Source organism: Panthera uncia, chromosome D4, assembly GCF_023721935.1.
Source record: "Panthera uncia isolate 11264 chromosome D4, Puncia_PCG_1.0, whole genome shotgun sequence".
NCBI classification, from domain to species: domain Eukaryota; kingdom Metazoa; phylum Chordata; class Mammalia; order Carnivora; family Felidae; genus Panthera; species Panthera uncia.
The window spans coordinates 44,965,129-44,989,501 of NC_064807.1; the positions used below are offsets into that span (position 1 = coordinate 44,965,129).

Sequence of the window (24,373 nt, forward strand, 5' to 3'; positions counted from 1 at the left end):
CCTTACTCTTTCTAACCACTGAAAGCCGTTTCGCGTCCGGCCCAAGCACCTGTGCGACCCGCGCCCGGCCCGGCGCTTCACTCCCAGATCCCTCCGCGAAGGCGCTGGCGGGCAGGCGTGCGCGCGCTCGGCGTGGGGGGAGACGCTCACGTGGAGCCTCCGCGAGCCCGGGGCCCCGCAGAGCCCCGGAGGGAAGCGCCGTCTTGCCAGAGAGAGGCTCTGGGGCCTTCGAGTCGGCGCCAGTGCAGTCTCTGAGGCGCCCTGACCACAGCGGAGCCTGCTGGCTAAGGGTAAGAGAGTGACACGTGTGTGTGTGTGTGTGTGTGTGTGTGTGTGTGTGTGTGTGTGTTGTGCGCGTGCGCGCGCGCGGGAGGGTTAAGCAATGAAGGGCGAGCTCCTACAATCAGAAGGAGCGGGGGTTTGGGTGGTGCTGGTGGGGAGCGTGAGGAGGAGGGAGGGTGGAAAACATTTGGAGGGACATAGCTTAGTGCTAGAGCTAGAGAGCTTCAAAGAAATGGTGGAGGACAGATACCCAGATGGTGGGAAGGCCAGGAGTGGGGAACCGAATCCCAGTCAGGCGGGATGTACGGGGGAAGGAACTTCGCGTTTCAGAGGCAGTTGGCCATTCTACTCTAATAGAAAACAAAAAGTAGAAGTGCATCGGTGCAAATAACAGGGTAGGAAGCTACAAGAGCCCATCCCTAAAAAGAAACGTCAAGAAGATAAGCGTCAGAATTGACTTTGTGGGAACGCTGGAAAGTAGTCACAGGTTTACAGCAACCAACTGAACTCTTGATCAAGAAAAAGATGACTTGAACACAGTATAATGGGGACATTACTAGAGACATTAAAGGAACAAAAGGGATTATAAGATAAAACTATGAATAATGTATGCTGACAAGCCTAAGTAAAATAGACAAATTCCCTGGAAACACATAACCTACCAAAACTGACTCAAGGGAAAAAAAGAAAATGTAAATAGACTTATAACAAGTAAATAAATTGAATCAGTAGTCAAAAACCTCCTGACAAAAGCCCAGGAGCAGATGGCTTCACTAGTGAATTGTATCAAATGTTTAAAGAAAAATTAACACCAGTCCTTCTCTCTTCTTAGAATGGTGAACACTTCCTAACTCATTCCATGGGGCCAACGTTATCCTGATGCCAAAACCAGGCAAAGACATTACAAGAAATTAAGTCAAAGATGAAAAAAAATCCTCAAGAAAGTCCTTGCAAACCACCATGATCAAGTGAGATTTATCTCAGGAATGCAAGGGGTTCCACATACAAAAATGGATCAGTGTAATATATTAATAGAATCAAGGAAAACATACAATCTGTTGATGCAGAAAAAGAATTTGACAAAATCCAACACTTTTTCATGATAAAACATTCAACGAAGTAGGATTGAACAGAACTTCTTCAATCTGATTAATGGCACTTATGAAAAAATTACCACTAACATCATAATCATAATCAATGGTGAAAGACCAAAAGATTTCCTGCTGATATCAGGCACAAGAAAAGAATGCCAGCTTCTGCTTCTTCTATTCAAAATGGTATAAGCAACATTGTGCTGAAAAGTTTAACCTGAACGATTAGGCACAGAAAAAAAAAAAAAAAAAAGGAATGAGGCATCCAAATTGGAAAGAAACAAGTAAAACTATTCCTCTTTGCAGATGATATAATTTCACATATAGGAAATCCTGGAGATTTTTAATTTACTTTTATTAGGGCTAATAAATTTAGTGAAGCTTCAATAAATGACTAATATACCAAAATCACTTGTATTTCTATACACTAGTAATGACCAAAAAAATTAAGAAAACAATTCAGTTTTCTGTATATTCAAAAATAATAAAATAGGACTAAATTTAACTGAATACATGCAATACTTGCGCACTGGAAATTTTTTTTAAATGCTATAATTAAAGACTAAATTAATGGAAAGACATCCTTTGTTTATGAATTAGAAAACTTAATATTCTCAGGGTGGCAGTAGGACCCAAAATGATCTACATATACAATGCAGTCCCCATGAAAATCCCAGTGGCCTTTTTTTTTTTTTTTTGGTAGAAATGGAAAAGCTGATCCATAAATGTATATGGAATTGCGAGGGGCCCCAGACACAAGCTTAAAACAGATTAAAATTATTTTGAAAAAGAAAAAAGAGTACTCACATTTCCCAATTTCAAAACATAGTAACCACAAAGTTACAGTAATCAAAATAGTGTAGAATTGACATAAAGATAGACATATATCTCAATGGAATAGAATTGAGAGTCTAGAAATAAACTAATATCTGTATAGTCAATTGATTTTTGACACGGATCCCAGATCATTCAATTAGCAAAGAACAGCTGCTTTAACAAAGGATGCTGGGACAATTGGATACCCACATGAAAAAATGAAGTTAGAGCCCTACCTTATATGCAAAAAAAAAAAAAAAAAAAAAAAACCCCAAAAAAACAAAACAAACAAAAACCAAAAATGGATCAAAGACCTAGATGCAAGATATAAAGCTGTACAAGTCATAGAAGAAAACATAGAGGTAAATCTTTATGACCTTGAATTTGTCCACGGATTCCTAGACATGGCACTAAAAGCACAACAAAAGAAAAACAAGGTTGATTACACTTAATCAAAATTAAAGTCTTTTGTGCATCAAAAGACACAAGAAAGTGTCAGCAGACAATGAGAGAAAATATTTATAAATGATATATTTTATAAAGGTCTAGTATCCATAATATACAAAGAACTCCTAGAACTTAACAAAAATTTAAAAACTCAATTTAAAAATGGGCAAAGGACTTGAATAGACATTTCTCCTAAGAAAATATGCAAATTGCCAATAAACACATGAAAAAGTGCTCAACATCTGTAGTCATTAAGGAAATGCAAATGAAATCTACAATTAGATACCACTTCGTACCCACTAGATGGCTTCTAAAAAATCCCAAAATAACAAGTGTTATTGAGGGTATGGAGATATTGGAACCCTTGTATATTGTTGTGGGAATGTTTAATGGTGCAGCTACTGTGGAAACAGTTTGTCAGTTCCTCAGAAAGGTAAACATAGAATTATATGATCCAACCATTCCACTCCTAGGTATATACCCAAAATAATTGAAAACAAGTATTTGAACAAATACTTATATGTGAATATAGCACTGTTTGCTATAGCTAAAAGGTGGAAACAACCCAAACATTCATTATGAGATGGCATAAGCAGTGGGATACTATTCAGCTATAAAAAGGAATGAAGTACTGGTATGTGCTACAACATGCATGAACTGCAAACACTTATGCTAAATGAAAGAAACCAGGCACAAAAGGCAACATATTGTATGCTTCCACTTACATGAAATGTCCAAAATAGGTAAATCCATAGACAAAAGGAGATTAGTGGTTGTCAGGGCCTGGGGACAGGGAGTATTTAATGAGTATGCCTAATAGATACAGGGTTTCCTTTGGAGGTGATGGAAACGTTTCTGAACTAGATAAATGGTGATGGCTGCACAACGTTGTGAGTTGACTAAATGACACCAAATTGTACGGTTTAAATTTGTTAATTTTGGGGCACCTTGGTGGCTCGGTCAGTTGAGCATCCAACTCTTGATGTCAGCTCAGGTCCTGATCTGGAGGTGGTGGGATCCAGGCCCATGTGGAGCCCCACACTCAGTATGGAGCCTGTTTGGGATCCTCTCTCTCTCTCTCTGCTTCTCTCCTTTCTCTCTTCAGTGCATGCCCTTTTTCTTTCTCTCAAATAAACATTAAAATAAAATACACATAAAATTATTAATTTTATATGAATTGCACCTCAAAAAAATAAGTAATGAAGGTATGATACCTCTACTGCAGAGGAGGCAGCATGGCCTCCTGGCCTCTGCTGAAGTTGAAGCCACATTCCTCCTTCTGCCATGGCAGAGAAGCTGGAGCTGCTTTTGGTTTGAGTGACAGTCAGTAGCTACTTCACAGCCCTCTGGAACCACTGTGGGAGGGTTTCAGGAAGCTGCGCTGGGCATGGTTGGGGGCAGCTCAGTCAGGCCCCCAGCATACTGCAGAACCAGGCTCTGTGGTTGTAGACCACACTTTGCTGGCTCAGTCACATGCTTGCTTTGAAGATTTGGGCAAAATGCCCCAAACCTTGAGGGGCTCAACTCCTGCAGCCAGGTAAGTAGGGGAAGGCCAGCCGTGAGTCTGTCAATCTGAGGTCTCCCTGGAGTTTCTGTTCATCACTTTTTTATCCCATTTCATTGATCTTAAGACCCAGTTCTTGACATTTTATCATCTGAAATTCAGATGTCTTACAATCCATGCTATATACTCTTACTGCAGTGTACATTTATCTTTTGGAAACAATACTACCTTCTAGTCAATAAAATCGGCATAAAAATTTCTAGTCATGCGTTTGTGGGTTCATTAATTGATATCTGTCTCCATTTCCCATGCCCATGGCAAGATGCCATAATAGGTACTCAGTAAATGTTGACTGAATAAATGAGTAAACAAAAGAACACTTTTTAAAAAGTGAGTTTTGGCACTGCCACTTAATGGCTGCTGGACACAGGAAAGGCCATGTAACCCGTTTAAGTTTGGTATCTTTAGTTCACAAGTGTCTGTAAAAACAACAGTGCCCTTTGAGGTGCCAGGCTGGAAAGAGGAAGTGCCCACATAGATGTGTTTTCAGGGCCTAAGAACTTGCTCCAGAAAACTCTAACCCAGTAATAAAAAGGCAGAAACAGTGTTGCTTTTTAGCTTTTATAACAATGTATAAATGGAAATACAAATGTAAATTTAGGGGAAGGGGAAGGCAGATTTAAAAAGCGCTATTTGATATATGGCAACTAAGAAAGCAGGGAAGAGCTGGGTGGGATGGGGTTATTTCTCTTGGGTGACGGAAGATCAAAACCATATTGAGGGGTCTTCAGATCTCAATGATTCTTTAAGTCCGGCTGTCTGCAGGCGGTAGAAAGAGAAAAAGACATTAGAAACCAGAAGTCAAGAATGCGCGACCGATCCCTCCTCTCTCGTAATCTCCCACCTAGTATTCAGACATTTATGGACAAGATTCTCAAACGGCTTCCCTGGCATGTACACCTCCTCTCAATATCCACCAACCCTCGGCACAGGGTCTGTCCACCAAGGCTAGACCCTGCCAGCAGGTACACTCCTCAGCCTCTCTGATATCGCATCGCGTCCACTGCGCGGCTGGCTGCTCGGGCTCGCCAGCAGCTCCGGGCCCGCCAGGCGAGGGCAGAGAGCGCGCGGTCACTCCGCCTCGCAGGCTTGCAACAGGAAAATCCCGGTATATAACGCGTGCTGCGGCCGTGCCGCGCACAGCGCCTAGCGCAGGGCGTGAAAATACCGCCTCGCTCTTGGCGCGTCTGCAGGCTATTCGGCGAACACGGGTAAGCAGAGGGCATCTGAGGCTTAGGAGCGGCTGGGCAATCTAGAAACTTCAGTTCCAGCCCTGTCCTCTTTCTCCCTAGGCTCCCTCTCCCAAACCCACTAATGGCATCCTAAAGTTTCTCAAAATCCACGTTTCGACCCAACATCCTTTCTTTGACCTACAAGCTGGTACATTATCTGGCCTTTGCCCTCCTCCCTGATCTCCTTGTGTGCGCGCTCCAGTGCCCGCCTGTCTGTCCTCCTAACCCGCCACATTCATTCCTGCCACAGTCTTTGCGACTTGAATGTGTCTTTGCCTCCAGTGGCTAATCTCTTCTCATCAGGCTCCCTGAGCACTCTAATCCTGTCTCCCTATTTACAACTAAATTGGTTTTACAAACTAACTCTGAAAATATATTGTTTAAAGTCTGTTTCCCAGAATATAAGCTCTATGAGGGCAAGTCTCCTGTTTTGTCTCGTTCATTTTTGTGCTCCATCTAAAATGGAGGTCGTGTAGTAGGATAAAGAGAAGGGAGGCAGGGAGAGAGGGAGGGACTTGTGTGCTTGGTCAAATCTCTTAGTTTTGCTTATAAAGGGTTACAATATGTATTTGTGACTCAATTCAATCACCTAATCCTTCTCTTCGGGGCCGCTCAGCAGCCCTATGATTGGACCCTCGTCCTACGCTGTGTCCGGATACAAGCTTCAATGGGAGGAGAGGGTGGGCAGGCTAAAAGAGATCTTCTTGCTTCTTGTCAAAGGCACATCACTCGCTGCATCACCGGTCTAGGACCCAGAGGGAGCCTCTCCTCTCTGTCCTCCTAGGTCCCCCTAAGGCCCAGAGGGCCTAGTGCCCCAATTCTGAGCCAAAATAGAGTAGATCTCAGTATCTTCAAAGTCATGGTTTACCTTAAATAATCGTGTTAATGTCATGTATATATAATGGTTCTCCCTTCAGGAAAAAAAAATCAGGAAAATTGGTACTTCAGGCAGGCTGGAGTGGAGGTGGAGAAACAGGGCCACGAGAGAAGGCTTGTGGTTGTAGGAGAAGGCAAGGTGGACCATATAGCCATCTCCCTCTCAGTGATCTCTCTCACAAAGAAAAAAAGGCTTGAGAAAGAAAAGCTTAAGAGAGGGTCTCTGTTTCTCAGAGAGTGCAGCAAATCCCCGTATGCAGACTGCCAGGGTTGGAGAGGTCTCTCTCCCTTGGACAGCTCTGGAAAACAACACCTCACAGAGCTGAGGGTCAGATTTAGTTGAATTTTGCAATAGAGCTGGGAGTGATAGATTTCTGTCAGATGATGCCACGTGCAAATGGTTGTAGAAATAGCAGGGCTGGTCCAGCTACCCATGCTAATGTGGACACAGAGCAGTTGAATGGATGCGGTTGCCAGCTAGTTTGGAGGAACTGGGGCTACTAGACCTCTAGCCTCCTGAGTCATCAATGCTCCTTAGTCAAGTCCTTGAGCTGTGGGGAGGGTGAGTATTTGGGGCGGAGGATAGGGGCACGGTTTATGGGATGGGTTTTAAAGTGCAGAAATCCTTCTAGGCTATTGCCTGTCCATAGCCCTGGCCAGGCAGCGAGACTGGACTCTTGGGGTTGTTATACAGGATGGCAGTGTGAGAGCTGACAAGGGACCCAAGATCCTGCTCTCCCGGCGCCAGCTTTCTTTTCTGAAAAAGGAGTGCAGTGGAATGCTGAAGCTCTTCGGGGTCCAACTCAAATCTTCCACCTCACCTGCGACACCTTCTGCACCGTCTGTACTGGTGTGGCTACCACTTCCGGTGCCCCCCGTGGCTGCGCGCAGGTACCGGACTATGTCGCGGTGGCCCCGCTCCTCAGCCAGGTCCACGGGCAGGCGGCCCCAGGCATCGCGCACATCCAGCCGCGCCCCGGCTCGGTGCAGCACCACCAGCGTGTCCAGGAACCCCTCCCGGGCGGCGTCGTGCACAGGTCGGGTGAGGGTGGCGGGATCCGCGCAGTTGGGGTCCGCGCCGTGGAGCAGCAGCAGCTCGGCCACGCGGGCGCTGCCCATCATCATGACCTGCCGGAGAGAGCAGAGTGGTCAGGGCGGTGACAGGTGGAAGGGGCAAGATTCATTTAGAGAAACTCTTTGTGAAGCCTCCTCCCCGCGCAGACTCCGGTACAAGCAACTGGTGTCTATTTGCATTCAGTTACCAACTCTCTTAGCTAGTTCTCCAGTATACTCATTCCATCTTCTGTACACATTGAATTCCATTATATTCTCCAAACTTCTGTGGGTTTCCAGCCACACACACAACACTGCCAGATGCACAGACAACAGCAAAATGGTGAGGGACAAAACTGGCTTAACAACAGCCTGATCTCTTGTATTTCCCCCCTCGTTTTGGTATAGTTATATAAGGCCCAGAGATTTTATATGCTTTTCTGCTGTATATCCAAGTACAGATAATCGTTAGAAAGCTAAAATGAAAACAACTAACCTTTAATTCTTATAAAACTTTTAATCTATACTTAAGCCTCCCGGAATATTGAAATTCACTTTCTTTAAGTATAAAATGAGGCTTGCCTAACCAGCCCCCAAATTCCTTCCTGTGATAAGCTAAATAATGCCTCCCAAAGATGTCCACTTGAAAGCTGTGAATATATTACCTGACATGGCAAGAGACTTTTCAGATGTGATTAAGTTAAGAATCTTGAGGGAGATTAACCTGGATTGCCAGGATGGGCCCAAGGTAATCATAAGTTTCCTTTAAAGAAGGTCACAGAGAAAAGATCTAAGAATGGAGGTCAGAGAAAAGATGCAGGGGCCATGAGCCAAGGAATGTTGATGGTCATTAGAAGTTGCAAAAGGCAAGGAAACAGATTCTCCCCCTGGAACTTCCAAAAGGAATGCAGCCCTGTGGATCCATTTTAGATATCTAGATATCTAGATATCCATTTAGATATCCAGAATTAGAAGATAATAAATTTATGTTAGTTTGAGCCACTAAATTTGTGGCAATTTGTTATAGCAGAAATAGGAAACTAAGCAACTTTCCAAGTTTACACTCTGAGAGTTCATTAAATAGGAGGTGCTCCCGTCATTTGCTTCATAAATCATCTTTGAAACAAAGTCATCACCAAAGAGGAATTTTTAAATAGTATCCACAATCACAGCAACCTTATAATTTGAGTGTTGCATGGTGGATGGCAGTGATAGATAATTATTTTTTAGGGTAACCATTATTTGATTATATTAGCTAGACAACAGTGACTTATAAGGAGGAATTACTTATTTTTAGTTACATTGTGTATTAAACATGAATTATTTAATTTCTCTAGACCAAGGAACCATAATAAGTTCTAGTGTGGTGGTTAATTCTTGTCCTAGAGAAAGTGAAACTGATTTGGAAAAAGAGAGAATATGTAAGTGAATCAAATTACAGCTACAAAAAGAAAAAAAAAAAAACCTTGCAGTGCATTAGAACAATGCACTGTTTTTAGAAGAAAAACTGGAAAAGCTCTCACACTGTTAACTGCTTATTTACACAAGACTTCTAATAGATTATAGGGTCAACTACCAGAACAACGGGGCCACACCCAAGTATGCCAGAATCTTTTGGGAGCTCTAGTGCAAGTGCCAGAGCTAGGAAACACATGTCTAAAACCTGTTCTTAGAAGACATCAACCTCCATGTCTGTATATGATGCAAGTGAAAATATAACAGATGAAACGTTCTGTTTATCCAATGAAGTGCTTCATCATTTAATTGCTTTTAAGTGTTTTCATCATGTTAAAGTATGAAAGGAAACCTAACATTTAAATATAGCAATCCAAAGCAAAAAGAAAAAGAATCAATTGAATGAATATTTGTAGAGTGTTAAATCCATTTGATAAGACATGGAGTTCCATGAAGTAGTTAAAATTTTCTATAAACTAAATAGTTTTATATTAAACACAAGTTTGGTTAGGGTTCTAAACCAAAATCATGCCCCCTTTTCTCTCTGTTTTTAGCCTCCCTATTTAAAAAATTGCTAAAACTAACTATCCAATTATTTTTTTCTTTTTGTATTTAAACAAACGAAGTCTCTTCTAACATGTTCCAGAACTTCAAGGCCAATTCAGTCTTCAGGTAAAATTTTCGAGATATCAAATTAGGAATCGTGCATGCATTATTTTTAAAGGACTCATGCTTTTCTTCTATCACAAAACCTCTCTACTCTCAAAATCTCTCCACACTACAAATCCCAAATAATCTCAAGTTTTAAGGCATTTTGGTTTTACTTTCATATCTGTATTTTATTTTATTTTATTTTTATTAAAAGATTTTTAATGTTATTTATTTTTGAGAGAGAGAGAGAGAGAGCACGGGGTAGGGGCAGAGAGAGAGGGAGACACAGAATTGGAAGTAGGGTCCAGGCTCCGGATGCAGGGCTCAACTCAAGAGCTCTGAGATTATGACCTGAGCCAAAATCGAGAGGAGGCTTAACCGACTGAGCCTCCCAGGCGCCCCTATTTTTATATCTGTATTTTAAAATGTGTAAAATTTGTTCGACGTAGCATAGTTTCAAGAAAGGAAGATGGACTCATGAAATCTGTGAAATTGCAAGTACAGTTACTTTCCTTTGTCTCGTTTCGCTGGAGTTTGTGCGAACCTTTCTTTCATATACATTTATTTTTCAGAATTAGAAATCATTGTCCACACTGGAAATAAAACTAGGGTGGGTGACTGCCAGGAAGAAATCGTTTTTTTGTTTTGTTTCGTTTTGTTTTAGCCTGGATTTAGGAAGTTAGTGAAGGCAAACAAAAACGACAAATACCTCTTCCCCCCGCCCCCCCCCCCCCCCAAACTGGAGAAGGGGAGAAACAACCTTTTTGAACAATGAGGAATTTAAAACTCTGTCCCAAATAAGTTAATCTATAACAAATAAAGTTAAAAATAACAAAATAGGAGATACCCGCAAAAGAGTAAATTGACAACATTTCAGGCAAGGTCACACTAACGTTTTTCTTCATATATGTCTGTATTTTCTAAATTCTTACAACAAGCATATATTTTCTTTATTCGGTTAAAATAAAAAATAAACACAATATATAGTTGCTTCTGAATAATTTCAGCTGATATTTATTCAACAAAAACAGCAGAAGGTTTCCACTGCAACCCCCCCCCCCCCAGCAAGGAAGATGGTCAGCTCCCTTCAGGTGTCTGTGAATTCCGAGCTAAGTGGGCCCAACAAACTTTACATTTCTTAAAAATCTTGCTTTTACCCCCAAGCGTTCGTAACTGTATATCTGATAGAGAACATACCTCGGACTATATTAACACAAATAGGCTCCCCCCGCCCGGATCTTCCCCACATTATACAGATCTGCACCCCAAAGGTCTCCTCATTCCTCCCGCGGCTTCCTAAGCCCCCAGGACTTGGACGAGGGGGGGCTCCCGCTCCAAACTCCACCAGAGAACTCACCAGGAAGTCTCCCCTTACCCGAGAATCGCAACGCTCACCGGTACCAACTCTCTTGAAAACCTTGTGCTCCAAAGGCGCCCGCCACCCCCTTCTCCCGCGGCTGGCAGGCCGGCTCACCCACCTGAATCGGGCTCCGACCGAGGCGGTTCGGCGCATTGGGCTGCGCCCCCGCCGCGAGCAACGCCCGCACCTCTTCGGCCCGACCCCGTGCAGCCGCGGTCGCGAGCCTGTCGGCCAAGGGCTCCATGCTGCTCTCCAGCGCTCGCTGTCCCGTTCCCTCCCTTCTTCTGGGGCTGTCGGTAGCCAGCGGCCCGCCCCGGCCTCTCGTGATCAGCCCGCCCCTCCTCTCTCCTCCCCGGCCGGCGGAAGCGGCCCCCAGACTCTGCCCTTCCCCTCCTCCTGCAGGAGTCTCTCTCCCGGGGAGCGCCGTCCGCCCTTAACTCGCTGCGAATGTGACACCCGGTGGAGTCGCCCCGCGCGGGGCCTCTGCTGTCAAGGGGTCTGCGGCTGGCCGGGGGGACGGGCGCTAGGAGCGGGACGCGGCCCTGGGGGAGAGGGAGCCCGGGGCTCCTCCCCTGCTACCCCCCGCCCCCGCGTCCCCCGCCCGCCCTCCTCTCGGTGCTGCACTCCCCCCGCCCCCAGCGGAGGCACGCGGTCTCCGAGCTAGTTCCCGCGATTAAAGCGGTACTTCTCCCCTGTTTCCCTTCCTCCCCTGTACTACTACCTCGCATTTGAAAGCCGCACAGGATTCCTAACTGCCAAGTTCGAACCAGGGTGTTTGATGTCTTAGGCAAAGTACTGCTTCCTCTTTTAATCAGAAGAAACATCTAACTCTTCTGGCAGTAGGAGCCCTGCCCAGCATTGGTATCACTGGTAGCACTGCGTGGCTTACCTACTTTAATTTTTTTTAAGTTTAAAAAAATGTTGGTTTATTTTTGAGGGGGGGAGGGGCAGAGAAAGAGGGAGATACAGAATCCGAAGGAGGCTCGAACCCACGAACTGTGAGATCATGACCCTAGCCTAGTCGGACCCGGTTTAACTGTATCCGGCCCCCTCCCCAGGCTGCCGGAGGCTTCCTAGTTTTAGATGACTCTTCCCCCTTCACCACTCAACACCTGGTTTTTGCGTGCTGGGCCCATTATGCCAGAAATCCTAGCTCAAACATTCATTTCGGAGAGTCGGCCGCCCGGCCAGCAGCCTGTCCTCACTACATAACACGTGTAAAATGGATGTCGACAGCAAATCCTTTTTTCCAAGACTTGTGCAATGCCCGGTACTAGTGCCTTGAATAAGGGTTGGCTCCGAGAAGATGAGGTCTATTTAATAGGGATGATGGAGATTTCTGCCAACAAGCAGATAGGAAACTGGCAAGGGAGTCATTGGGCTGCTAGACTCTGTTCTAAATAAATAATTACTCCTAGACTTTAAAAAGTGCTCAGAGCTCTAGAAGCAGAGTTGCTTAGTGATTCAGAGACCAGGGTCACGCAATGTCCTGGGGCCGCTCCTCTCCCGCCCCCTCCCCTCCTTCCTACTAGAAAAAAAAAACCTTACAATTATCCTAGTTATAAATGGGAGGCTAAGAGTAGTCCCTACTTCATAAGGCTGTTGTGAGTTTTAAATGAATTGCTGAACATATAAGCATTTAGAACAGTGCAGCACATCTTAAGCTAATAATACCTTAGCTCTTAAATTTTCCATTTTGAGGATTCTTTTACAATCTTGTTGTGAGGCACAGAGACTAAAATGCTTTGGATAGAATTATCAATATTATATAAAAGGGAAGGCCAAGCAGACCTTACTCACTGAAAAGATAATGGATACCCTCCACCACCCACAAATTTAATAAACAGTTAAACAACTGAGAATATAGCAAGCAAAAGAAAATCCAGTGAGGTTCTCATTTTACCTGTGGTTGTTACTTTTTCCTGTGGCTAATATATTTTGCAATATATATTATTTTTAAAAGATTGCTCAGGCTTTGCTGATGCCTTAAAGCACATGCTTAATATCCCTAATAGATAATCCAGCTCTACTTGAATCCAGTTCTACTTATGTTTCAATCCGCAGGTGACTTTTCCTGAAGCTCCCAGAATACTTTCAGTTTCTGTTAGCTCAGGCAAAATATGAACGCCAATTAAGGAGCATCTGGCTGGTTCAGACAGTAGAGTATGTGAGTATTGATCTCTGGGTCATGAGTTTGAGTCCCACATTGGGCTTAGAGATTACTTAAAAAAATAAAATGATGCCAGTTAAAACACTTATGGAATGTTAAAATCTGTTATAAAAATGCATTACTGTGCTTTCTATATTTTCTTCTAGGCACCTATCAATTATCTCAGTAATATTGGTGTGGAAAATTCAAACTGTGGCTAAGAACATAAAGTTCTAAAAAACAAAACAAAAAAAGGACATAAAATTCTTTTAATGTGACTGAAGGTATTGTATGATAGGGAAGGGGAAAATAGTAGTCGTGGTAATGGGAATGAGGAACAGATTTCCCTTATAATGTATCTGGCTGTTACACCAGTATCAAAATTAGCTTCCATCACCAAAAAAAAAAATGCTTCTTAATCTTGGCACAGGGGAAGTAGGCCTTTGAGAATCTGTTGAAGGCTATAGACCCTCTCCTCAAAAAATAAAGTATGCGGGGCGCCTGGGTGGCTCAGTTGGTTAAGTGTCTGACTTCAGCTCAGGTCATGATCTCACGGTTTGTGGCTTCGAGCCCGGCATCGGGCTCTGTGCTGACAGCTCAGAGCGTGGAGCCTGCTTTGGATTCTGTGTCCCCCTCTCTTTCTGCCTTTTCCCTACTTGCTCTCTCTCTCAAAAATAAATAAAAGGAAAATAAAATAAAATAAAATAAAATAAAATAAAATAAAAAAGTATGCAATACTTTTTTAAACTAGTGTGTTCATGGGGTGACTGGGTGGCTCAGTCACTTAAGCGTCTGATTCTTGATGTTGGCTCAGGTCATGATCTTACAGTCTTGTGAGTTCTAGCCCCACATTGGGTTCTGCGCTGACTCTGTGGAGCCTGCTTAAAATTCTCCCTCTCTCTGCCCCCTACCCCACTCATGCTCTCTCTGTGTGTCTCAAAATAAATAAATAAACTTAAAAATATAAACTAGTGAGTTCATTTGCACATGTATTTCTGAATATAACTTTCAGGGAATTCAGAAATTCTTCTGAAACTCACCTATGGATTCCTACATCAAACTCATTAAAGGACTCCTGGGTGGCTCAGTTGGTTAAGTGTCTAACTTTGGCTCAGGTCATGATCTCGCCATTCTTAAGTTCAAGCCCCACATCGGGTTCTGTGCTGACAGCTCAGAGCCTGGAGCCTGTTTCAGATTGTATCTGTATCTCCCTCTCTCTCTGGTCCTCCCCCACCCGAGCTATGTCTGTCTCTCTCTCTCTCTCTCTCTCTCTTTCTCTCAAAACTAAATAAACATTAAAAAAAGTTTTAAAAAGAACTCATTAAACTCTTATGCAATATACTGGACTGTTGTTTAAGGAAATGGGTAAAGGAACCATATTAAAACATCCACTGATGAATTGTAAACAGACATGGAGGTTGACTTTTTTTAGACAGGTATATCCTAACTCTGACACTTGCAGTGGAGCTCCCAAAAGATTATGGCATCCCTGGGTGTGGCCCTTTTGTTCTAGAAATTGATCCCCTACTCCATTAGAAATCTTGCATAAGTAAGTAGTTAATAATAGTGTAAAACTCTCCTAGTTTTTCTTTTAAAGAGCCTACATACTCCCAATTTACTCTTCCATATCAGTAAATACCTGAAGGCCAGTACTTCAGAAGACATAAAATGTAACCTGGTGCTGGTTGTTCCAGCCTCAGCCCACGTGTAAAATGGAATTGTAATATATTTCATAAGTTGATAAAATGAGATGATACACACCAAAGAGCTTTTTTAATCCTAAACTTATTACATATTATCTTTTTTTAAAGATTATTTATTTTGAGAGTGAGGGAGCAGCAGAGGGGCAGAGAGAGAGAGGGAGAGAGAGAATCCCAAGCAGGCTCCATGCTGACAGTGAAGAGCCCCATGTGGGGCTTGAACTCACCAACAGTGAGATCATGACCTGAGCCGAAATCAAGAATCAGACATTTAGCCCACTGAGCCATCCAGGTGCTGCTACATATTGTTATTATCATTCCCAAACTTACTTTTCTTCTTCCTTGAGAATATCATGGCCTTATTTAGGTCTGTGTTGCCTTGGCAGTTTTGAAAATCTATGCTATGAAATTTAAACTTGTTTAATTTTGATCAATTTTTTAAGAAAAAGACTCATGGGGTGCCTGGGTGGCTCAGTCGGTTAAGTGTCCAACTTTGGCTCTGGTCATGATCTCACAGGTTCATGGGTTCAAGCCCCGCATCAGGCTCTGTGCTGACAGCTCAGAGCCTGAAGCCTACTTCAAATTCTGTGTCTCCCTCTCTCTGCCCCTCCCCAACTCATGCTCTGTCTTTCTCTGTCTCTCAAAAATGAATAAATGTTAAAAAAAAAAACCCAAAAAGAAAAAGACTTGTTCATTCATTTGACAAACTTAAGAGGCTAATGGTGGAGCATGGAGGTTGGGGGGGGGGGTGTTTAAACATAATGGTTTTAGAGTAGGACTGCCTGGGTTCAAACCTGTACTTTTCATTTAATGCTCCTATAACTTTGAACAAAGTTACTTAATGCATCTGGGTCTGTTTTCTCATCTGTTTAAGTGAGATACAGATGCCTCAAAGAGCTGCTGTAGGTATTAAATGTGGCATTGCATGTAATGTGCGTGGAAGCAAAAGGAAGCAGAGGATGACACAGGAAAGTGAAAAAGGAACGAAACTTCTGGTGGCTCAGGCCCAGGCTGCACGGATGCTGAAAGCTGACCCTGGCTTTGGAGAATGGCACAAGAGCTTAAAGACGTAAAAGGAGGAGCAAGATGTTCCAAGCAAAGGTGAGAGCGTGTGAAAAGGCATAGAAGTTCAAGAACACTGAAAATAATTCACTGGGATGTATGGTGAGAAGCTGGAGAAATAAACTCCCCGAAGAAGCCTTCAGAGGAGGTGGGAAGGGCTGCGCAGATTGTCAGCTGGAAAACCCGGAGTGACTATTCTTTCCCAGCTTAGTGGTCACAGTTCACAGCAATGTAGGGTGAAGGGAGGCAGGGCTGGGAGGCTTGAGCACACACAAGGAAAGGTGCCAGGTGAAGAAAAGGACAGCCAGAAGAGAAAAAAGGGAAGTCGAGGACCCAGGCAAGATAAGGTATTTCTGAGAACCAGAGGTCCTTAAAAAGTCAGGAAGAAATAGAATACAAGGCACAGAGAGCAGTCATGAATTTGGACGCAGGAGGCACAGCTAGATTTGAGAAAGAAGAACAGGTTAAGGCAGGGAGGAAGTTGAAGCACTTCCTTTCATGAACAAAGTGGCTGGCTTGTTTGCAGTGAGGATAAGATGGTGGATTAGGAAGTGAGAGTGAATGCCATATCTGATAAAGGCTTAGTATCCAAAATATATAAAGAACTTACAAAACTCAACACCTCAAAACCAAATAATTCACTTAAAAATGCACAGAACACATGAATGGACATCTTTTTTCCAAAGAAGATACACGGATGGCCAACAGACACATGAAAAGATGCTCGACAGCAATCATCATCAAGGAACTACAAATCCAAACTACAATGAGATATCAACTCACACCTGTCAGAATGGCTAAAATTAAGAAAAAACAGGTGTTGGTGAGGATGCAGAGAAAGGGAAGCCCTCTTACACTGCTGGTGGGGATGCAAACTGGTGGAGCCACTCTGGAGAACAGTATGGAGGTTCCTCAAAAAGTTAAAAATAGAACTACTCTATGATCCAGCAATTGTACTACTAGGTGTTTACCCAAAGAATACAAAAAATACTAATTCGAAGGGATACATGCACCCTGATGTTTATGACAGTATTATCTACTATAGCCAATTATGGAAAGAGCCCAAATGTCCATCGACCGATGAATGGATAAAGAAGATGTGGTGTGTGTGTGGGGGGGGCACACACACACACACACACACACACACACACACATATATATAACGGAATTTATACTGGAATATATATAATGGAATATTACTCAGCCATCAAAAAGAATAAAACCTTGCCATTGGCAACAATGTGGATGGAACTAAGAGTATTATTCTAAGCAGAATAAGTCAATCGGAGAAATACAAATACCATTGTTATCTCACTCATGTGTAGAATTTAAGAAACAAAACAAATGATCATGGGGGGAAAAAAGAAAGAGAAAAACCAAGAAACAGACTCTTAACTATAGAGAACAAACTGATGGTTACCAGAGGAGACCTGGGGGGGGGGGGGGGGAATGGGTTAAATAGGTGATGGGGATTAAGGAGGGCACTTGTATGTAAGTGATGAATCACTAAATTGTACATCTGAAACTAATAAAACACTGTATGTTAACTGGAATTTAAATAAAAATTTATATTTAAAAAAAGGAAGTGAGAGTGGTGAAGATTTAGAATATCTGTTACTAGGAGAAAGGGTTGGGCTGAGTAGGACTTAGAGAAGCATTTCATCAGCCTGGAGAACCCAGCTAGAATAAGAGACTATGACATTGCAGGAGCATCTGACTATTTTATTTAAATTAAAGAAAGTCTTGCAATGGTGCTATCCCAGTAAACCTACAAATCAAAGAATAGTAATTCTAGATGTGACTATTAATTTAACACATCAGCAGAAGGAAATAGAAAGATAATTAAGAAGGTAGTATTCTGAAATTAGGTTCTGATTCTGACAAGGCACTGCAGGATTGGCAAGATTGATATGAATTGTGTGCAAACGTATCATATGAAAACATTTTATTGGGAAAATAAAAGGCGTTGGAGAAATCATTCTGAAATGGAACCGAATGACAGTCCTGATGTATCTAGTGAACTGCTGTTGGACTATGAACTCCTTTGAGACTATTTTTAGCTTTAATGTCCATATTTTTAAAATGAGATCTATCTTGCTCTATTTGTTATACTTCATGAGGTTATGATATCAAGTGAGATACACATAAAAGCTATTTTTAAAAGCATATATATCTTTACCATATTCAATATTAGCACTGTTATTAAACAATTGTTCAAAATATAGTTTGAGGTTAAAAATAAAATATACATAGAATATCTCTGGAAAGATATAGAAAAGTCTGTTAACTGTTGGGAGAGGAAATGAGGAACTGTGATGGACACGAGACTTTCTTTTTCACGTTCTGCAACTTGTAATGTTTGAATTTTGTACTATGTGCATACTGTAGCCATTCTAATTAATTAAACATAATAACTTTAGTAGGCAAATAAGAGTTACCTTTCTGAAAACCATCATTCATATCTTTGACAAAGAGTAACTGAATACAGACTGTATGTCAGCTGCTTGGCTTTAAGCTGTGAGTCCAAAAAAAGAAGGGTCCTAGTCAAGAGAGAGTCCTAGTCAACATGCTTGCTTCTCTGAAGGAGGGAGGTGGTTTTGAAATGGGATGGGCTCTTGAGGGGAGTCTGCATTAATAGTATAGGAGAAGGAAAATGAATTCTGATAACTGACATCCCAGACCTGTGTTACCAGGGAAAAGATGTTTCAGGGCGTGGAGAGGATCCCATAATTAAGGAGAGTTTCTTAGGAAATAGCTTATCAGAGGAAGCTATGCTGTGTAATAGAGCTTCTGGACATAGGTGGGTTAAGCCTGAATAGATGGGCTCTAGGATTGAATGCTGGGTGCAATAGAGGATTATTCAAAGACAAAGACAATGGGAGGATAATTTCATGTGCCCCTTTTCATTTAGAAGTTAATACTGTAAGGAAAAGAGAGCCTACTTCTGCCACCAATCACCTTGAACAAGTCATACTTTATTCTGCTTAAATATCCCCATCTACAAAGCAAGTATATTAATGACTGTGCCTCGAAAGATTATTGCTGATCCAAGAAACATGCTCCTCCATTAAAGTGCCCCTGGGTAAGAATTCTGAGGGTTCAGTGTCCAATCTGTGTATTTTAAATGGGAAAGAAGGATTTCCTTAGGTGAAAAATGGCAAAGAAAATTAAAGACAAGGTTTCCCTTTATTTACTTTCCCACAAGAAGAAAATACCTTTAACATGAAAGGGAGACCCCTGAGAAAACAGAGCAGACCTCTGAACAAGTTTGCTGGGAAAGGGATCCAGGATTAGCTCTATGGAAAATTCAAGGTGGAGGATGTTTCCTTCTCCCTCTCAATATTCTCTAATCAAATTCAATATAGCACAATTGCCGAGTGCCTGCTATAGGTAAGGTGCTCTTTTAGGGACCCTATGACATCTCTGTTCACTCGGAATTACTGTAAATTTTCTCTTCTTGTTCAGACAGGACTTTGGCAAGGAACATGAAACTCAAAATGCCTTCACTTATTATACACTTGATGCATTATTATAGGTAAGTCACAATTTTCCAATTTTAGTTTCCAAAGTATTAACTGGGCACAGAATCTGCAGTCGCTATCATCTTCCCAAGATCATTTTGAGAAAAATTTAGAAGTGCATTATTTGTTATATAGCAGATATCATTTCTAAATTTTGTGCAAAACAAATATGATTTTAAATCTATGTAAGGAGCTTACTATAATGTATTTATAGAGTGGGTTCTTATGAAATGAGGAATCTTTGCAGCTCATGAAAACCATCATTCCCAAATTCAACTGTAAATGTCTGCTTTTGTATATGGAGAAGTTTCTGAGGTGAATTACTTGTATTTATCTATTTGTAGCTATTTGGCCAGTTGAAAAAACTAAAATGTTAGCACAGTGTGTGTGTGTGTGTGTGTGTGTGTGTGTGTGCACATCTATCTATGTATCTATCTATATCTATCTAGAGTATGTATTTGTGTGCACGTGTACAATTTTTTTACCTGTAGAGATACTGAGAATTAGCCTCATCCTAAGGAACAAAATAAGTAATAAGGTATATAATCAGAGGAGGGATAAACAGACATAAATAAAGAATAGGAAATTCATTCAAAATTGCCAAGAAAATCATAATGGCTACCATTTATTGAACCCCAACTATGTGACAAACATTAAGCAGCTTTACATATGTCATGTCTAATCCCACAGCTGTCCTGTGGGGTGGACAGCATTATCCTTCCTTCATAGATCAAAACAGAAGCCCAGAGTGCTTCAGGAACAACACGCACAAGGAGATGGACTTCAAACTGCTAACTGTGTCAGCAGTTCTGTCTGAGAAGTCCACCCTCTCCCTGGTGCGTCTCCTGGTTGGCTGATTTGTACAGATCATGGGGGACAACTCAGCATTGCTCTTTTTTCTTTGAGAATTGAGAAGCAGGTGGCAGATCCTGACCAAGGTGTCAGGATCTCCACTTTCCGGAAGTACTGTGTTTCTCAGTGACGTACTGTTGGTTAAAACCACGCATAATGACAGAAATTTGGATCTTAAGGTCCTTTCAGAGTCACTTAACTCTATTATTTTTGAACGCTTTTTTCCGGATTATAGTTCACATGTGTAAAAAAATTTTTAAGGAATGAGATGCATAAAGAAAATGGAAAATGACACTGCAGAGAAGCAATGACTGTTAACATTTTGAAATACTTCCTTTCTTTTTCCTTGCTTAGTTCTCGTGGATATAACAGAATTCTGAAATAAGATTTTTCTCTCACTTATCATTAAAACATTTCTATAAATTCTCCCCAAAAAATCACTTTATAAACACTACTTTTAACAGCTGCACCTCATTCCACTGAAACAATGTTACAGTTTACTTAATGATGCCCTGTTGTCAGATATTTAAGGTGTTTCCAATTGCTATAATAAATAGTATTGCAGTTTTTCACAAAGTATAAGGCTCTTGACACATACTGCAAAATTGCTTTTCAAAAAGCTACCCCCCTGACTTATAGATAAGAAAATGGAGCAGTGATATATTGCCATGGTTACACAGTTAATAAATATTTGCTGCGGGTTTTGAATCAATTGTCTCTCCATAATCTTTCTATGTTTACAGCTGTTTACTCTGACTTGGACAGGTGTGGTTGGTGAGATTGTCAACCATATCCTTCCTAATCTTGGAGGAGACACAAATGCAGCATGGTAATGGGACAATCCCAGTCTGGAAAGCCTGATAGACCTGATCCCTCATTTAACTAGCTCTGTGGGATTGAAGAAATTATGGAAACTTTCTGAGTCTACATTTCCCCACCTCTCAAGGTGGGGAAAATAAAGCTTACCTTATAGGGTTTTTATAAAGAATAAAGAATGTCAGATATATAAAAATCTAAGCACACAGTAGGCTCAATAAATAGAACTTACTTTTTTGGAGAATAGACATGGCATTTACTATCATGTTAATCATTTAGGCCATCAAAGTCAATTTCCTCTGGGGTATTTTTTTGTTCATTACTATACATTCTGGCTGGTATCTGCGGTTTGAACAAGCAAACTCCCTTCCAAAAGGTGTGATTAATTTTGTCTTTGAATTGTAAAGTCTGGAAAACAAAGCTTCTTTGTAATCAAGTTGGCTGTGTAAAACAAAAGAATTTACACAAAAACCTTCATTAAATCATGGAAAGTAACAATGAAGTATGTCAGTGTTCAAAGTTTTCTCTGCATTCATTGCCACCCCCCACCACTCCTGGTGTGCAGTTCAAATACCAGGTACAATGGGGAAACTACAGGCAAAACTGAGGGATTATAAAGTTTACCTCCTCTAAACCTCTATTCCCAACCTTCTTCTTTTTCTTCCTGATGGGACAGATTTTCTCCTTTCAAACACATGTTGCCCTCTTCATTGCTAAACACGAACTTCGGGTGGAAAATGGAAACTTTGGAAATGATAGGAACGCTTGGTATCTTGACTTTGTGTGCATGTGTGTGTATGTATGTATATTGCAAACTTCTGTGAACACATCAAATTGTATACTTTAAATATACATAGTCTATTGTATGCAAAATCGACCTCAAGAAAGTAGTGAAAAGAAAAGCATATATACCAAACTAAGAAAATGAAGCATGAAACGAAGAGCCAATTGAGCTGTGAGGCATATAGGAATTTAGTGGAAGCCCCCACTATCCTGAGTTGAGCCCCTTATACCTACAGAAGCTTATCACAAAGTCAGACAAGTTTCCCAAGTAAAACCTATCTTAAAAGGCCTGTTTGCCCCAGGTTCTTCCCCAACCCGGGCACATTGGTATCTAAAATTCCTACTGGTATTGTCACTCTTTCCCCACCTCTGGAGACAGGGCCTTTTCAGCTGAATGTGTGTGCATATATTGCTACATCATTGGCTAATGCCTTGCTTTATTTCCACTAGTGACTCCTAACCTTTCCCCCCCAGGAACCCTAAATTGCATACCAGGGAGATTCTGTGACTCTACGCTTCAAAAGTAGCTTTATTATTTTTCAGGTGATAAGTTTGCATGTTGGCATAATTAGCAGAACTCGCAAACTATTAAACCTTGGGCATCACTTACTCCTTGCCCAGTCCTTCTATCCCTAATGCCCTACCCTGTCTTCTCACCCACTCATATGGAAGCAAAGATGGATCATCATGACTCTCTCTGATTGATGCCTTTGACCCTGGCATCATGTTGCTTGTGACCACAGGGCTGAATTTTCCTTCCAGTTCATGCCTATTCCTTCCCCATCCATATCCTTTACCCTACCTTTTTTTTTTTTTTTTTTTTTTCTAATAAGTCACTCAAATGGTTCTTTATGATCTTCTGTGTAAATCCTTAGAAGTGCTACTTTCCATGCTGACCTGGGGTTGCAGACCAGTCAGCTGGGTAGCATTGCAGAGTGAGTTGTTGAGTGATTTACCTCTGTGGGCCAACACATTGGGCCAAGTTTGGTGTGTAGGGATAACATATGGGACTGGTAAATGTAGAACATATGGAGGACATGGGGATGAAATCAGGAATAAGATGGCGCCAGGTCCTGGTGGGGGTGCTGATAGGCTAGAGTGCAGAGTTCTGGAGGTTGTATGGAGACCTTACCTACATCCCAGGGCTGCAGGGCTTCCTCCCTGTCCTCTGTCTCAGTGGTTCAGAAACATGGCATGAGGCTCTAGACACCCCTCTTCCAGGCACACTATCCTCCCAGGAGCCTGGAATCCCCACATGTCTTATTTCTACTCAGAGGAAGCAATTCAGATCTAAGTTAAGCTTTTAACTTAATGATGAGCTAGCCCGTGCACCTTGAAGAGAACAGCGTAGAGCCTTGCCTTTGTTCTAGGATCTATAGGCTGGTGCAGTCGCACACAAGGCCCATTTGTGAAGATGTCTCTGAAATGTATTCACTGAAGATAACTATAGAGGTTTAACACTACTGCTCTTCAGTTAATGATATAAAATTCATGGTCCTTCATTTTTACATCCTGTACAAATGATAGTGTCATCTCCAACTACAAGCCTCTCTGCTTGAATGCTGAATATGATTAGTGTCCCTTTAAGTTGAATGAGAGTATGTGATCTTCAGGGGTATGACGAGGTGAAACTCTGCATGCTATTTCCAAGGTTTCATTATGGTATGCTCTTAAAAAGCAGAATTTCAGAGTTAACACCAAAACATGTTTCAGTGACTGATCTTTTGGGGTTGTGGCCACAGGAGAGGGCAGACAGGAACTGGGGGACAGCTCATAAACTCCTGTTTTCAGCCTGAGGTTTACCAGGCTCCACAATCAGCACATTTCCAAACAAAGGACAGACAGATTCCTGTAAGATAATGAGGCAGGTATAATGGAAATGCAGTGGTACTCAAATATTGTACCCAATAGAACACCTTTTGCAAATAGACCCAGGGGGATGCTTGGCCAGGGAGTAGATGTATTTTCTTGGCAAGAAGTTCTGAGAACACCAAAAATGGCTGACTCAGTGGCTTAGAGTGGGAAAAACTGATGTTACGATCTCTTATTTCAAAGACTAAAGTAACAGAAACTTAGGACTTGGTGGCTTCTGACAAGGATGGTGACATCCTTGCAGGACTCACTGTGTGCACATGTCCATTCCATAAGAGGTGTTCCTGCACTGCAGAAAGCTTACAGGAGTTGAAAATATTGGACAGTTTGAGTGCCCTCACACTGGCAGTATCTTTACTCTCATTTGGGGAGTTATTGTCAAATAATGGGATACCATCTGGTATTTGAGTCCTAATGGGAGTGTGTAATTGAAGAGGACTGGGGACTAAGGAACATGACAGAAGGGACATGAAAGAAGGAAAACATCAAGAGCCTTAACAGGAGGAATTGGGTCCTAGGCTGATGAATTCTGAGGTCTCTGGCAGCCAGGATCACTTGGATTGATGGACACACTTCTGAAACCAAATTCAAAGATGAGGCGCCTGGGTGGCTCAGTCGGTTGAGCGGCCGACTTCGGCTCAGGTCATGATCTCTCGGTCCGTGAGTTCGAGCCCCGTGTCAGGCTCTGTGCTGATGGCTCAGAGCCTGGAGCCCACTTCTGTTTCTGTGTCTCCCTCTCTCTCTGCCCCTCCCCCGTTCATACTCTCTCTCTGCCTTTCAAAAATGAATAA

General features: G+C 42.1%; 1 protein-coding gene across 3 annotated transcripts in view; it reads right to left on the bottom strand.

Annotated features, from left to right (window-relative positions):
• Positions 1-4,753: 4,753 nt before the first annotated feature.
• CDKN2B (cyclin dependent kinase inhibitor 2B) overlaps positions 4,754-24,373 on the bottom strand; it is a 45,085-nt gene continuing 25,465 nt past the window's right edge. The window contains exons 1-3 of one of the 3 annotated variants that reach the window (XM_049621190.1): positions 10,946-11,110; positions 7,130-7,436; positions 4,754-4,959 (exon numbers count right to left, since the gene is read on the bottom strand). In XM_049621190.1, the coding sequence (XP_049477147.1) occupies positions 4,946-4,959; positions 7,130-7,436; positions 10,946-11,071 (447 nt within the window). In that variant the 5' untranslated portion in view covers positions 11,072-11,110 and the 3' untranslated portion in view covers positions 4,754-4,945. Of the gene's footprint in view, positions 4,960-7,129; positions 7,437-10,945; positions 11,111-24,373 lie in introns of those variants that run through there. The other 2 variants (XM_049621105.1, XM_049621334.1) reach the window with 2 other exon arrangements.